This window comes from Mesoplodon densirostris, chromosome 4 (genome assembly GCF_025265405.1).
Source record: "Mesoplodon densirostris isolate mMesDen1 chromosome 4, mMesDen1 primary haplotype, whole genome shotgun sequence".
NCBI classification, from domain to species: Eukaryota; Metazoa; Chordata; class Mammalia; order Artiodactyla; family Ziphiidae; genus Mesoplodon; species Mesoplodon densirostris.
The window spans coordinates 65,721,271-65,734,314 of NC_082664.1; the positions used below are offsets into that span (position 1 = coordinate 65,721,271).

At 34.6% G+C, this 13,044-nt stretch overlaps 1 protein-coding gene across 1 annotated transcript in view; it reads left to right on the forward strand.

Moving 5' to 3' along the window:
* Positions 1-13,044, forward strand: part of BAZ1A (bromodomain adjacent to zinc finger domain 1A) — a 97,125-nt gene that overhangs the window by 54,163 nt on the left and 29,918 nt on the right. Inside the window, exons 10-16 of the mRNA XM_060096320.1 lie at positions 634-772; positions 2,084-2,230; positions 6,452-6,547; positions 6,665-6,889; positions 8,589-8,754; positions 8,987-9,100; positions 12,069-12,193. Of these exons, the coding sequence (XP_059952303.1) occupies positions 634-772; positions 2,084-2,230; positions 6,452-6,547; positions 6,665-6,889; positions 8,589-8,754; positions 8,987-9,100; positions 12,069-12,193 (1,012 nt within the window). The remainder of the gene's footprint in view (positions 1-633; positions 773-2,083; positions 2,231-6,451; positions 6,548-6,664; positions 6,890-8,588; positions 8,755-8,986; positions 9,101-12,068; positions 12,194-13,044) is intronic.

Here is a 13,044-nt window from a genome sequence, read left to right on the forward strand (position 1 = left end):
ATGCTTATATTTAGAGTCCAAAGTAACATTGTTAGTATTTTATAACAAGCTTTGATAATGATTCTTATTCTGTGGAAATAGTTGGTCATCTGTGCTATCCTTGGTAGTCCAGTAACCACTGGGGCCAGGCATACATTTAGTTTGATTGCTAGACAAAGATTCTCCTCATCTCTAGAAATAACCAAAGTATCCAAACCAAACTCGTTCATCTCAGTTTATAAGGAACCATTTCTAAGTCAGTAGATGATGGATTAATTCTGTTCCATATCCTAAGGAAAACACTGCATTGAAGATCATATTGCCATGGCTAATGCCTTGACCTCAGAATCTAGGTTAGGAGTCCTTCTTAACTAGGAAAGGTAGTCAGAAGTATGGTTCAGCCTAAAGTTATGTTCTTAGTTTGATGAAGGAAAAAGTCCCTAGAGACCGTGATTTAGTAAAGCTGGAATAAAGCCACAGCATCTATAATTTTTAAAGTTCCAAAGGGGATTATGATAAACATCCAGTGTTGAGAACCACATGAAATAATTCTTTACATGAAATTATTCTTTTAGGTAATGAGTATATCATATCTATCTTTTACAATTTCCTGTACTTGGTTCAAATAGTTATATAAATTGTTTAATCTTGCAGGAACTTCCAGAACCAACTCCAGTGAAAACTAGACTACCTCCTGAAATCTTTGGTGATGCTCTGATGGTTTTGGAGTTCCTTAATGCATTTGGGGAGCTTTTTGATCTTCAAGATGAGTTTCCTGAGGGAGTTACCCTAGGCAAGTGCTATTGCTGTGTTGTAGTTCACGCTAAAATTAGTGGCTTAAAGGAACAAGTTATTCTCTCTCAAAGTTCTGTGGAGTCACTGGACCCAGCTGTCCAGTCCTTTCTTGGGAGTCCTTCATGTGATTACAGTCAGACAGTGGCTGGGACTGGAGTCATCTGAAGGCTCACCTGGCTAGATGTTCAAGATGGCTTCTTCACACACGTGCCTGATGCCTCGGTGCTCCTCCACATGGCGTCCCACTCCATCAGAGTAGCCTGCACTTCTTATGTGGCAGCTGAGTGCTCCAAGAGTCTGGAAGCAGAAACTGCCAGTTTTCTTAAAGGCCAGGCCTGGAACTAGCAAGCCTTACTTCTGCCATATTCCATTAGTTAAGCCTGCTGGGATTCAAGGAGGCAAAGGAATAGACTCTACTTCTTGAGGGTGGCATGGTATGTAAGTGCAGGGAGGGGAGAAATTGACAGCCGTATTTGGAGATAAGTTATTGCCTAACTTTATGATTCTGTTTTGCCTCTGCACTTACATACTATTACTTTTTATTTACATCATTTATAAGAGCTAAATTAGTATGAGAGGGCTTTGGATCCCATTTTAGATTTTTAGCTGACCAATAGCAAAATAATTTTCTTAAGATCCAAATAAAGATTCTCAAAGACAGAATTATAATGCCACTCTTATTTTATTAAGAGTACATTCTTCAGGAGGGCTTTCACATTCCCTCAGTTTTTCTTTATGAGCTAGGTGAAGCATGAATCATTGTGCCTTACAGATCAAGAAGGTCTAAACAATGCTGGTTTAGGTAAGAAGTTTAGGTTAGATGAATTAGATGAGAAACGTTTATGACTTGAACACAATTTTAGGATTACACCTAATGCTGATGATTACCTCTTATGTGCACTATTTGGTAAACAGTAATGTCCCACATAGCTCTTCAGAACAGTGGGACAACAATAACAAATCTTTGGCATTGTTATTCAAAGTAGAGTAAAATTATAATTTTTAATATATGCCTTAATTTGCGTCTCAAATTTAAACTTAGATGAAATACTGTATCGATCTACTGAGACTAATTTGGCTTTCTTTGAATGCAGTGATTTTGGCTTATGATTTTATTGTATTTTATTGTAATCATTATAAATTATTTTTGATTTTGGCTTGAATAATACTTGGCTCTACTTTGATAAATGGGCAGTTAAGAAAATAGTTACACAGGCTATTGTTGATTAAAATGTTTATTATTCCAATGGAGTTGTTTTTTCAGTACATGACCAGAACTTTAAATTCATTTTAAACATTTTATTCACAGAAGTGTTAGAGGAAGCTCTTGTAGGAAATGACAGTGAAGGCCCACTATGTGAATTGCTTTTTTTCTTCCTGACTGCCATCTTCCAGGCGATAGCTGAAGAAGAAGAGGAAGTAGCCAAAGAGCAAATAACTGATGCTGACACCAAAGGTCAGAATTCAGTGTTATTGCTTGCTGATAGTAGCTTTGTAGTGAAACTAATTTTTGATTAGTTAATTTTTAACTTTACTTGGCTTTTACAGTTATGAAATTACTTGATTTTTGAGTCATATACTAGCAACACATATCAGTTGTCTTAGAACAACTTTGTTTTAATGTATCCTGTTTCTGATGGCCTTAAAAATGCTGCAGCCCCCATCCCACCAATCTGTCTTGCTTTTTACTCCTTTAGATTTCTCCTGCTATTTAGGAGCATTACAGATTTAATTGACTAGTTTCTGTAATTCCAAGAAATTCTACTAAATAGCCCTAATTTTTTCCCCACCTAAGGAATTACTTCAATTGTTGTTATTAATACTTTAAATTGAAAATATTACCCCTGATTTCATTTCCTATCTGACAATTTTTAGACCAGAGTTAAGTAAAATTTAGTTTTTAAATTTCACTAATTGGTTTGAACTAGCAATTTTGCTCTTTAGATTCTATACAGTTAAGTATCTAGAGTCAGCATGTGGTACATATTAATGTAGGAATAATTCTTGGGGAAACCCTTTTTTATTTTTAATACAGAGTAGAGTATGTTCACTGTTTTATTTAGGATTTACCTCAATCAGGAATTGTTAAGCATTTATATTTAAAGGTTGATTCGACTTCCTGAATAATGCTCTCTGTGAATTTTGCCACATATGAGATGGGACTATTAAACAATACTTTAGTGTATTCCATAAAACTTTACAATAAGAGATAACTATTTGGAGATATCTTGATAGCAGAATCTTGGTAGAAAAAAAATGGGACATTCCTCCATTCAGATAGCATGGTTGGCCATAGATAATTTGAGCTAATTTCCTTTATGCCTGGTCGATGAAGCAATAGGATAATTATGAGTATGTAGCCAATGTCAGCTGCCTTTTGATTTTACAGGCTGAGTTCAAGCAAAATATATTCTCTAGCTTGAGTGCTAATCACCATAGGTCCCTTATCAAGGCCATTTTAGCAATGTGGTCCTCATTGTCACCTCAGATGATTTAGTCAATTAAATGAAACTCTACTAAAGGGAAGACAGAAGGGTACATCCATTTATAAAACATCTAAAGATTTTCTAATGACAAGTATGAGCACTAAAGATGGATTATCTAAGAGAGACAGTGTAACATATAGTCATTCTTTTAGCCTTTAGGTTTTCTTAATGACCAGCAACATCACAGTGTTATTGACCAAATTCTGACCTTAATACAAGACATAAAGCTTTTTTTAATTCAGGATTTGAAGCGGGTGAATTTTGTAGTTTTGGAAATCCTGATGACAGACAGTGGAGTCAAAAGGAAATTGTATTGGAAAATCAGCTAAAGTAAAGGAAACATATACGTAACTGTTGACGTTTATATTGCCATTATATTTTCTATTCGTGATTTGTTTGATCTGCAATTCTTACAGCTCTACTCCTATGCAGAACTGTCTGTAAATATAAAGTCTACCTCTGAATAAGTGTTGACCATTAAATAAAGGCTTTAATGCTCCTTTTGAAACTATTTAAATGTTAGGGAGGGAGAGAAAAAAATACTCCAGGAATTTCACCCTTCTCTCACTTGCATATTATTATTGGCCACATTTTAAATGGTTATTTCAGTTTCATTAAGGGCCCTAGGCTGTTCCCCTGGATATTTTTCATATGTTCTCCCATCTCAGTAACAAAAAAGCTCTTCCATAGTCTTCCTGAAAGCAAATGAATAATCAAATGGGATTGAATATTCTTTTACTTCCTCTTTAGCAGGTCTTATTATGTAAGGTGTTTCTTGCTATTTTTAGAAATTGGGAAATTGGGCAGAAGATAAAAGCATGAATTTATCTTAGTGATGAAAAAACTGAGATTCAGTGAGGTTATTTACTGAAGATCACAAAGATAGTAAGTGACCACAAACCTAGTAAGACACTATATATATATGCGTTGTTTCATTTAATCCTCATACCACCCTTGTGAGGAAGATGTAATTATTTTCTGCCTTTTACATATAAAGAAACATAGTCTTAAGGAGTTTAATTAACTTGCCCAAAGACTTTGGCTAATAAGAAAGTGACAGGATAAAAACTCAGGCACTCTGGCCTAAAGCCTCATAATGACTGTTACATTACCTTATTATTTGGCAAAGAAGTAATTATCTGTTTTCAGGAACATCTAATTTCTTTGGTCTTTGGTCTCCCTGTTTTTATATCAAATCTTGGAAATTTTGACCAGCAATTTTTTAACTCTTCTATTAAAAATATCAATTCCTCTCGTTAGTCTTACATCATGAACTTAAATGCCTTTCAAAGTACAGGAAACAGAGCATTCTCCTTATATAGAATAGTTTTGTGTATTTGCTGAGATGTTATTGTTTAGTGTTGAAATTGGGTGCACCTAATTCTAGATTATGATGGTGATAAATGTATCTGTTTCACATAGTCAAGCCATATACAGTTCAGCAATATTCTCTTGGTATGATGTACCTGAGTGACTGTCTCGGCAAATCCTAGAATGATATTTACAGTTTCTTGAGAGTGCAATTTGGTAGATAACTGAGTTAAAGAATACATATTTTAACATGTTAAACACAACTAAAAGTAAGCTGTCATTTTGTTGGTTGTCCATTTCCTAAGGCCTTTGTTCTAGGAAAATTATAACTTACTATAGATAAAATAGGTTGAATTGCTGCAAAGGAAGAGAACCAGTACACTTATACAGCTCTGTAACTAGGACTGTTGTTAATTTTAGACTGCCTGTATTAATTTTAAGTTTGTTTGGCTTTATATGTAAAATGAAAATTGAAAAAGTTTTAGGTCTAGTATTTCCCTAGTGAGGAAGAATATAATGTCTGTCATTTTGACTAGATTCATGGCCTGGTAGGAATAACTTATGCATGTATGTAACATGTAGTCAGATAACTTCTCCTGTGTGGTAGTGTTTATGCTTTAAATGCCATGAAATTGTCAATGACTGTAATCAGACATAATCCCAGAGCCGCCTTTTTCCTTCAGTAAAGGACAGCACTTCTGTTCTCTAAGGTTCATTTTTTCAGCTTGTGAACTTTGGGGAGGGAATCATATAGTAGAAAGTTAAGGAACCACAGAACCAGGTTAGCCCAGTGATTTTCCAACTCTAATCCATGGAGCTCTACAAATTGTACAGGGATTCCTCTGTGCTACTGCAGCAGAGTTGGAAAAATGAATGGGCAGGATTGTCATCTCTATTCCCTACTTTAACAAGGGCATCTTTTATCTCCTTTATATTGTACTTCCAAGAAATACTTGAAGAATTTGAAAACTGCTGATCTAGACTTACCCCTGTAAGAAAAATGAAGCCAAATAAGTGACTGGTCTAAAGCCTACATAACTAGGAACTAGGGATTGGCAGAGTTAAGACTAGAATATACATTATCTGACTCTTAGTCTGAAGCTGTGTCTGCTTTACTTTGGTATAACAGAAGGGCTTTTTATCAGCTTAAAGTTTTTTCATAGGTGACACTTTAATTTTATTATCTATGTAAGGAATAATCATATATTCTAATGGTTTAAATACATTTGTGCCAGTAGATTTGCTCTTTAGTCCTATTTGTAGGCTAAGTTTTCAAAGCTAAAGGAATTTACTTAGAAAATACAGGGATATCTTCCTATTGTTTCATGGATCGGTGAGTTTTCAAAATAAAAACAAGCAATTTAGATGAAGAGGCTAAACCTCTGGTTAAGCGACAGCAGTTCTGTCTTTAAGTTCTTTTAGCTCTTCTTCTGTGCTGGTTTTGTGATGATTACAACTTATACTTTGTTATGATTCAATCTTAAAATATTTATATAAGATTTGGGTATCTTCAAATAGATTCTGATTTTCAAAGTAGACTTTTCTAAAGTTATGTTGAGCAAGGAGATTTGTTTTTCATTCTAAAGTGTATTTTACCTTTTTTTTTTTGGAATGTGTATGTGCACCTTGTTGGTAACTTGGAAATTGTCTTCTCTCTGTTAAGTAAGGGAAAAATTAGTGTGTAGTGCATGTCTTAGGATTTATAGTTTTAGTTGGATACTAGGCAGAATGTGAAGGATGCTTGTTGTACCTAGCGTTGATTCTTTTGAGGTTCCTGAATGTTAAGCTGTTTGCTGTTTCTTTCATCATTTTAAAAAGGCATTATTCCCAAATATTCAAGATTTGATTTGCACTAGAATAAAGTATTTATTTCCTTAAAGATTTAACGGAGGCTTTGGATGAAGATGCAGACCCCACAAAATCTGCACTGTCTGCAGTTGCATCTTTGGCAGCTGCATGGCCGCAGTTGCACCAGGGTATGTGTAGGTTTTATTTTTTTTGTTTGCTTTTTTATTTTTATAAAGGTATATTTTACATTGCTGAGGACTTATTGTTTATATTCTAAATGACTATATCATTTTTAACAATTATAGGCTGCAGTTTGAAAAGCTTGGATCTTGATAGCTGCACACTTTCTGAAATCCTCAGACTACACATCTTAGCTTCAGGTGCTGATGTAACATCAGCAAATGCAAAGTACAGGTATCAAAAACGAGGAGGATTTGATGCTACAGATGATGCCTGTATGGAGCTTCGTTTGAGCAACCCCAGTCTAGTGAAGAAACTGTCAAGCACTTCAGTGTATGATTTGACACCAGGTAAACTTCGCAAGTTAGAATTTGTATAACCTGCCTACTTCCCACCCTCTTATCCTCTTACGCCCAGAAAACTTGGTAGCTGATGAGAAAATTTTAGATGATATTCAGTTTTAAAAGAGAAGGAGAGGGATTTCCCTGGTGACGCAGTGGTTAAGAATCCATCTGCCAATGCAGGGGACACGGGTTCGAGCCCTGATCCGAGAAGATCCCACGTGCTGCGGAGCAACAAAGCCCGTGCGCCACAACTACTGAGCCCGCGTGCCACAACTACTGAAGCCTGCGTACCTAGAGCCCGTACTCCACAACAAGAGAAGCCACCCCAATGAGAAGCCCACGCACCACAACAAAGAGTAGCTCCCGCTCGCCGCAACTAGAGAAAGCCCACGCACAGCAACAAAGACCCAGCACAGCCAAAAATAAATAGATAAATTTATTTTTAAAAAAAGAGGAGAGGGCTTCCCTGGTGGCGCAGTGGTTGAGAGTCCGCCTGCTGATGCAGGGGACACGGATTCGTGCCCCAGTCCGGGAGGATCCCACATGCCGCGGAGCAGCTGGGCCCGTGAGCCATGGCTGTGGGGCCTGCACATCCGGAGCCTGTGCTCTGCAACGGGAGAGGCCACAAAAGTGAGAGGCCCGCGTGCCACAAGAGTGAGAGGCCCGCCTACCGCAAAAAAAAAAAAAAAAAAAAAAAAGAGGAGAGAAAGCAGTCTTTAAAAAAAAATTGTTGGAATACAGTGATGTAAATTAACTACTGTTGTTATTCATATTAGCTTTAATTATTTATGATTTTTTCTTTTTCTATTTGGATTTTCTATTACTTTAAAAATTTATGGGGACTTCCCTGGCAGTCCAGTGGTTAGGGCTCCACGCTTCCACTGCGGGGGTCGTGGGTTCAATCCCTGGTTGGGGACGAGGATCCCACATGCTGCATGGTGAGGCCAAAAAAAAAAACCAAACAAATTGTGGTTAGTTTATTACATCTACTAAGTTTAGAAGGATAAGTGAGAAGTAGCTAGCTTTCACTTTTACTTATTAGTATATCAGAAATTTAAACTGTAGCTGCAAAATTCTAATATTCACTTGAGTGTTTGTGCCTCAATTTTACATATGAGGCACAATATGTAAAAATAAGATGAAGTTATTTTTCCCTTCCTTTTCTAAATAAAAAATTATAATGTACAAATATATAGAATTGAATTTAATATGCTTAATTAAGAGAACATATAATAAGAGTACCTAATTCCTAAGATTCATATAGTTAAAAAATTTTTTTATTGAGATATAGTTGATCTAACATTCATATAATTTTTATAATTTATAGTAGTGTTTTTGTGCAGTCTTTTCAGAGTAGCAATTTGTGTATTGCCTTTTTTTAAAATTCATGTGGTTATAACTTAGTTTTGATTTGAACTTCATACATGAGCCTGAAAATTAAAACTTGAAAATTAATTCTTTGCAATTAGAAAATTTTTTATGTCTGTTTAATTAGTATATAAGGTAGTAATTAGTATTTGAAATGCCTTGTCTATCACATAACTGTTAATTGGATTCAAAGTTGCTTTTTTTCCATACATGCCACTGGCATGTTTGATCTTAAGAAACTTTTCACTGGTCTTTATTAAACATTTTCACATTGAGCCACAAATTAAAATTTTTCTTGTCATTGATAATCCAGAAGTTATTTACCAATTTTTGACAGGAGAAAAAATGAAGATACTTCATGCTCTCTGTGGGAAACTACTGACCCTAGTTTCTACTAGGGATTTCATTGAAGATTATGTTGACATATTACGGCAGGCAAAGCAGGAGTTTCGGGAGTTAAAAGCAGAACAACATCGAAAAGAGAGGGAAGAAGCAGCTGCTAGGTAAGAAATAATTATAGTCAGTTGTGCTAATGAAAGCTGTTTATTTCTTTGCATCTGAAACCATATTGGGCTGCAGTGTGGCATTGGCTCACACTGAGAGGTTATGAATAGATTAACTGCTTTATGGTTTTGTGATAACATTTGGAGCATTTTCTATAATTTTATGATTAAAGACAAGATACTAAAAGTTAAAAGTATCAGATAGACTATAATATTTTATTTTAACTTTCAGAATTCGTAAAAGGAAAGAAGAAAAACTTAAGGAGCAAGAACAAAAAATGAAGGAGAAACAAGAAAAACTAAAGGAAGATGAGCAAAGAAATTCAGTTGCAGATATATCTATTGGGTATGGTTTGAATTACACTGCTTATCTGGATCACATAAAGAATAAAAATCAGCACCTTAAACTCTAAAATGCTTTCAAGATTTTTAGAAAACATATAATAGTGTCAGCAAGCCTATGAAATTTACATAGACATTCCTCAGATATACATGTGTTATGTTTAAAAAGAAAAAAAAGCACTTCCAGGGAATCTAGAACTCATTTTCTCATAGAATTAATGTTATAAATTATAATTCCCAGAAAACTTTCAATAGGCTATTGTTAACCAGTTTCTAGCATTACTAGTAGGATCTCTCCACTCCACCATCATCATCACAGTTGTACACTGTGTTTACAGAGCTCCTTCAAGCCTTTTGAGGAATAGAGATGAGATTGGAACTTTTGGTAGAAGGTGTAAGGAGAGGATGTCAGCACCTTAAATAATTTAATGACTGCCTAAGCATTTCATTGCATTTCAGCATATTAGGGATGAAGATTGGCTGTGAAGACAAGTCAGAATTTTTCCCATACTGTAGATGGCAAATCATATTCAAATTTAGCAGAAATAACTATTTTTAAATAAAATCTGCCAAGGAAGTTCTAAAAATCTCAGTATTCCAAATTTAGTTTATTGACTTTTGATTATACTTTCATGTAAAAATACCTATTACATCTTAAGATCATAGGTCACAAACTTGCATCAGTTGTATTTTATATGGCCATCAGTAATACTTTAAGGAATTTATTTGGATACCTTAAGAAAGTTAATAGATATGACACCTAAAGTACAAGCAACCAAAGAAAAAATAGATAGACTTCACCAAATTTGAAAACTTTTGTGCTTCAAAGAACACTATCAAGAAAGTAAAAATAGCAACCCAGAGAATGGGAGAAAATTTTTGCAAATCATATATCTGATGATGGTCTGACGTCCAGAATATATAAAGAGCTCATACAAATCGACAGTAAAAAGACAGCCCAATTTTAAAAATGGGCAAAGGATTTTAATGGACATTTCTCCAAAGAAGATATACATGAAGCACATAAAAAGATGCTCAACATCATTAGTCATTAGGGAAACGTATATCAAAACCACAATGAGATACTACTTCACGCTTACTAGGAAGGCTGTAATTCAACTGAGGGACAGTAGCATATGTTGGTGAGAATATGAAAGAATTAGAACTCTCATACATTGCTCACAGGGATGTGTAAAATGGTGTGGCTGCTTTGGATAAGTTTGGCAGTTCATCAAACGATTTAAACCATATGTTACCATGTGACCAGCAGTTCCACTCCTAGGTATATACCCAAGAGAATTAAGAACATACATTCACTTAAAAATGTATACACAAAAGTTCATAGCAGTGTTATTCTTAATAGCCAAAAAATGGTAACAACCCAAATGTCTATCAGTTGATGAATAGATAAACAAAATGATATATTCTTTCTGTGGTATATCCATATAGCAGAATGTTATTCAGCAATAAAAGGAATTCTGATACATGCTACAACATGGATGAACACATTATGCTAAGTGAAAGAAGCTAGTCACAAAAGGCCATGTATTATATGATTCCATTTATAGGAAAAGTCCAGAATAGGCAAATCCATAGCAGAAAGTAGATGAGTGGTTACCAGGGGCATTGGGGGAAGAGGAAATGAAAATGGCTCTGTGGTTTTTCTTTTGGGATGGTGAAAATGTTCTGGAATTAGATAGAGGCAATGATAATATAACCTTGTTAATATTACTAAAAACCACTGAATTGTACACTTTAAAATGGTGATTTTTATGGTACGTGAATTATATCTCAATTTTTTTTACATTTTGTAAACTTTTTCCAATTATACTGAGATGTAATTGACATAAAATATTGTATTCATTTAAGGTGTACAAAACAATGATTTGATAAATGCATATATTGTGAAATGATTACCATAATTTCATTAATATTCATCACCTCACATAGTTACAGATTTTTTTCCTTGTGATATCTCAAATTATTAAAAAGGGAAAATAGGCATGTTACAGATCCCACCACTTCATATTTTTTGTACTCATCTAGCCTCACTCGTTTATATTATCTCTCTGGTTCCTGAATACATTTGAGTTTACAAAACTGTCTTTGAATGTAGAACATAAATGGTAGAATTAACTCAGGTTTCATACAACTTTAGTTTTGATTTGGACAATATAGTGGATTAGATAAAATATATTGTGTTCATTCTTCCTACTTATTATATCTGAAGTTTGTCTGCTTCTCTCCTCCACTGTTTGTCTATTTATCTCCTTTATACTCTGAGCCACCGTCACCTCCCAGCCAGCTACCTGGACTATTACAATGACCTCTTTACTGGACTCCCCTCATCTACTTTCTCTCTCAGATCATTTTCCACATAGCAGTGAAAGTGCCTTCTAATCATGTCATTTCCCTTTCCTAAACTCGTCCACTTTTTTCCCATTACTTTTTTTTCCCCATTGCTTTTTGAATGATGCCTTACAAGGCCCAGTATGACCTAGCCCTGCTTTTTCTCATTCATATCTTGAATTACTTCTTTTTTGTTTACACCTTCTCAAAATTATAAGCTCCTTGCTTTTCCCTTGAGCTCAGTGCCTTAAGATGTTATCCCCTTTGCTAGAAATGAAGATTTCTTCTTACCTGCCCCCTTACCCCTCCGCAGTCTCCATAGTCTCGCAGTTTAAATGTCACTTCTTTAAGCAAGCCTCTCTTGATCCCTGAGACTAGATTTGGTTCTCCTGGAAACGCTTTCATAGCATTTTGAACTTCTCCTTTTTTAGTATTTATTACATATTTTAATTTTACAATGATTTATATAATTATCTGTTTTCTCTGCAAGACTGTAAACTCTGTGTTATCTCGTTCACTACTTCCTAAGCATAATGCCTGGCACTTCATACACAGGCAATAAATATTTCATGAATGGAATTATATATTCATTAATGAATATAATTTTTGTTTTCATCCTTAAGGGAAGAAGAAAGGGAAGATTTTGATACTAGCACTGAGAGCAAAGAAATAGAGCAAAAGGAACAAGATCAAGACACAGTTACTGAGGATGAAGATGACCCAGGATCACATAAAAGAAGTAGAAGGGGTAATACAGAATTTCTTAAGGGCATTCTTGCTTGTTTTTAATTGATAAGGCATTTTATTAATTCACTATTCTGAAATATATATTAGATTGCTTCCATTTGAGATTCCAAGGTGTGTTTGTTGAGTTTTCATATTTACTACTTTATATTGACCAAATAGAAATTTTTATTCTATAACATACTCATTCGACATGCATTGAATGCCTCTTAGTTGCTAGAGGTACAAGAGATCAGTAATGCTTGTAATTGGTGTCATATTGATGGGAATGGATATCTCTGCTGCCTTAAAATAATTTCATAAATTGCTGGATCAAAGGAAATACATTTTTTGAAAGCTTGGTACAAATTACTTCTGAGGATCTCTAACTGTCTTCATTTGATAAATATTAAAGGAGATCCTTAAGTTTATTCTGTGCCTCTAATTTGGCTGGTATCTTTTTTTTTTGCTTTATTTTCTAAATGGTTATTGTAAGTAGACAGAAAATCTCTTGTATAATGGAGGCTGTACTGTCTGATTACAATGCAATTGATTTAGAAATCCAAAGCAAATAAACCTCATATTATTAGAGTTTAAAACAAACTTCCAAGTAATGGGTCAAAGGAGAAACCCTAATGGAAATTAGAAAATATTTAAAACCAATTAATACTGCATATTAACACTTGTTGGATACAGTCCCTCCACTTAAAGGAAAATTTATATAGCTTTAATACAAATTAGGAAAGAAGAAAGGCAAATTGAGCTAGGCATTCATTTAAGAAGTCAGAGGTAGAAACTGGAATAATCTCCCCAAATATAAGGAAACAGTAGATATGAGTAGAAATTAATAGAAGATAAAACTGCAGTAGAGAAGAA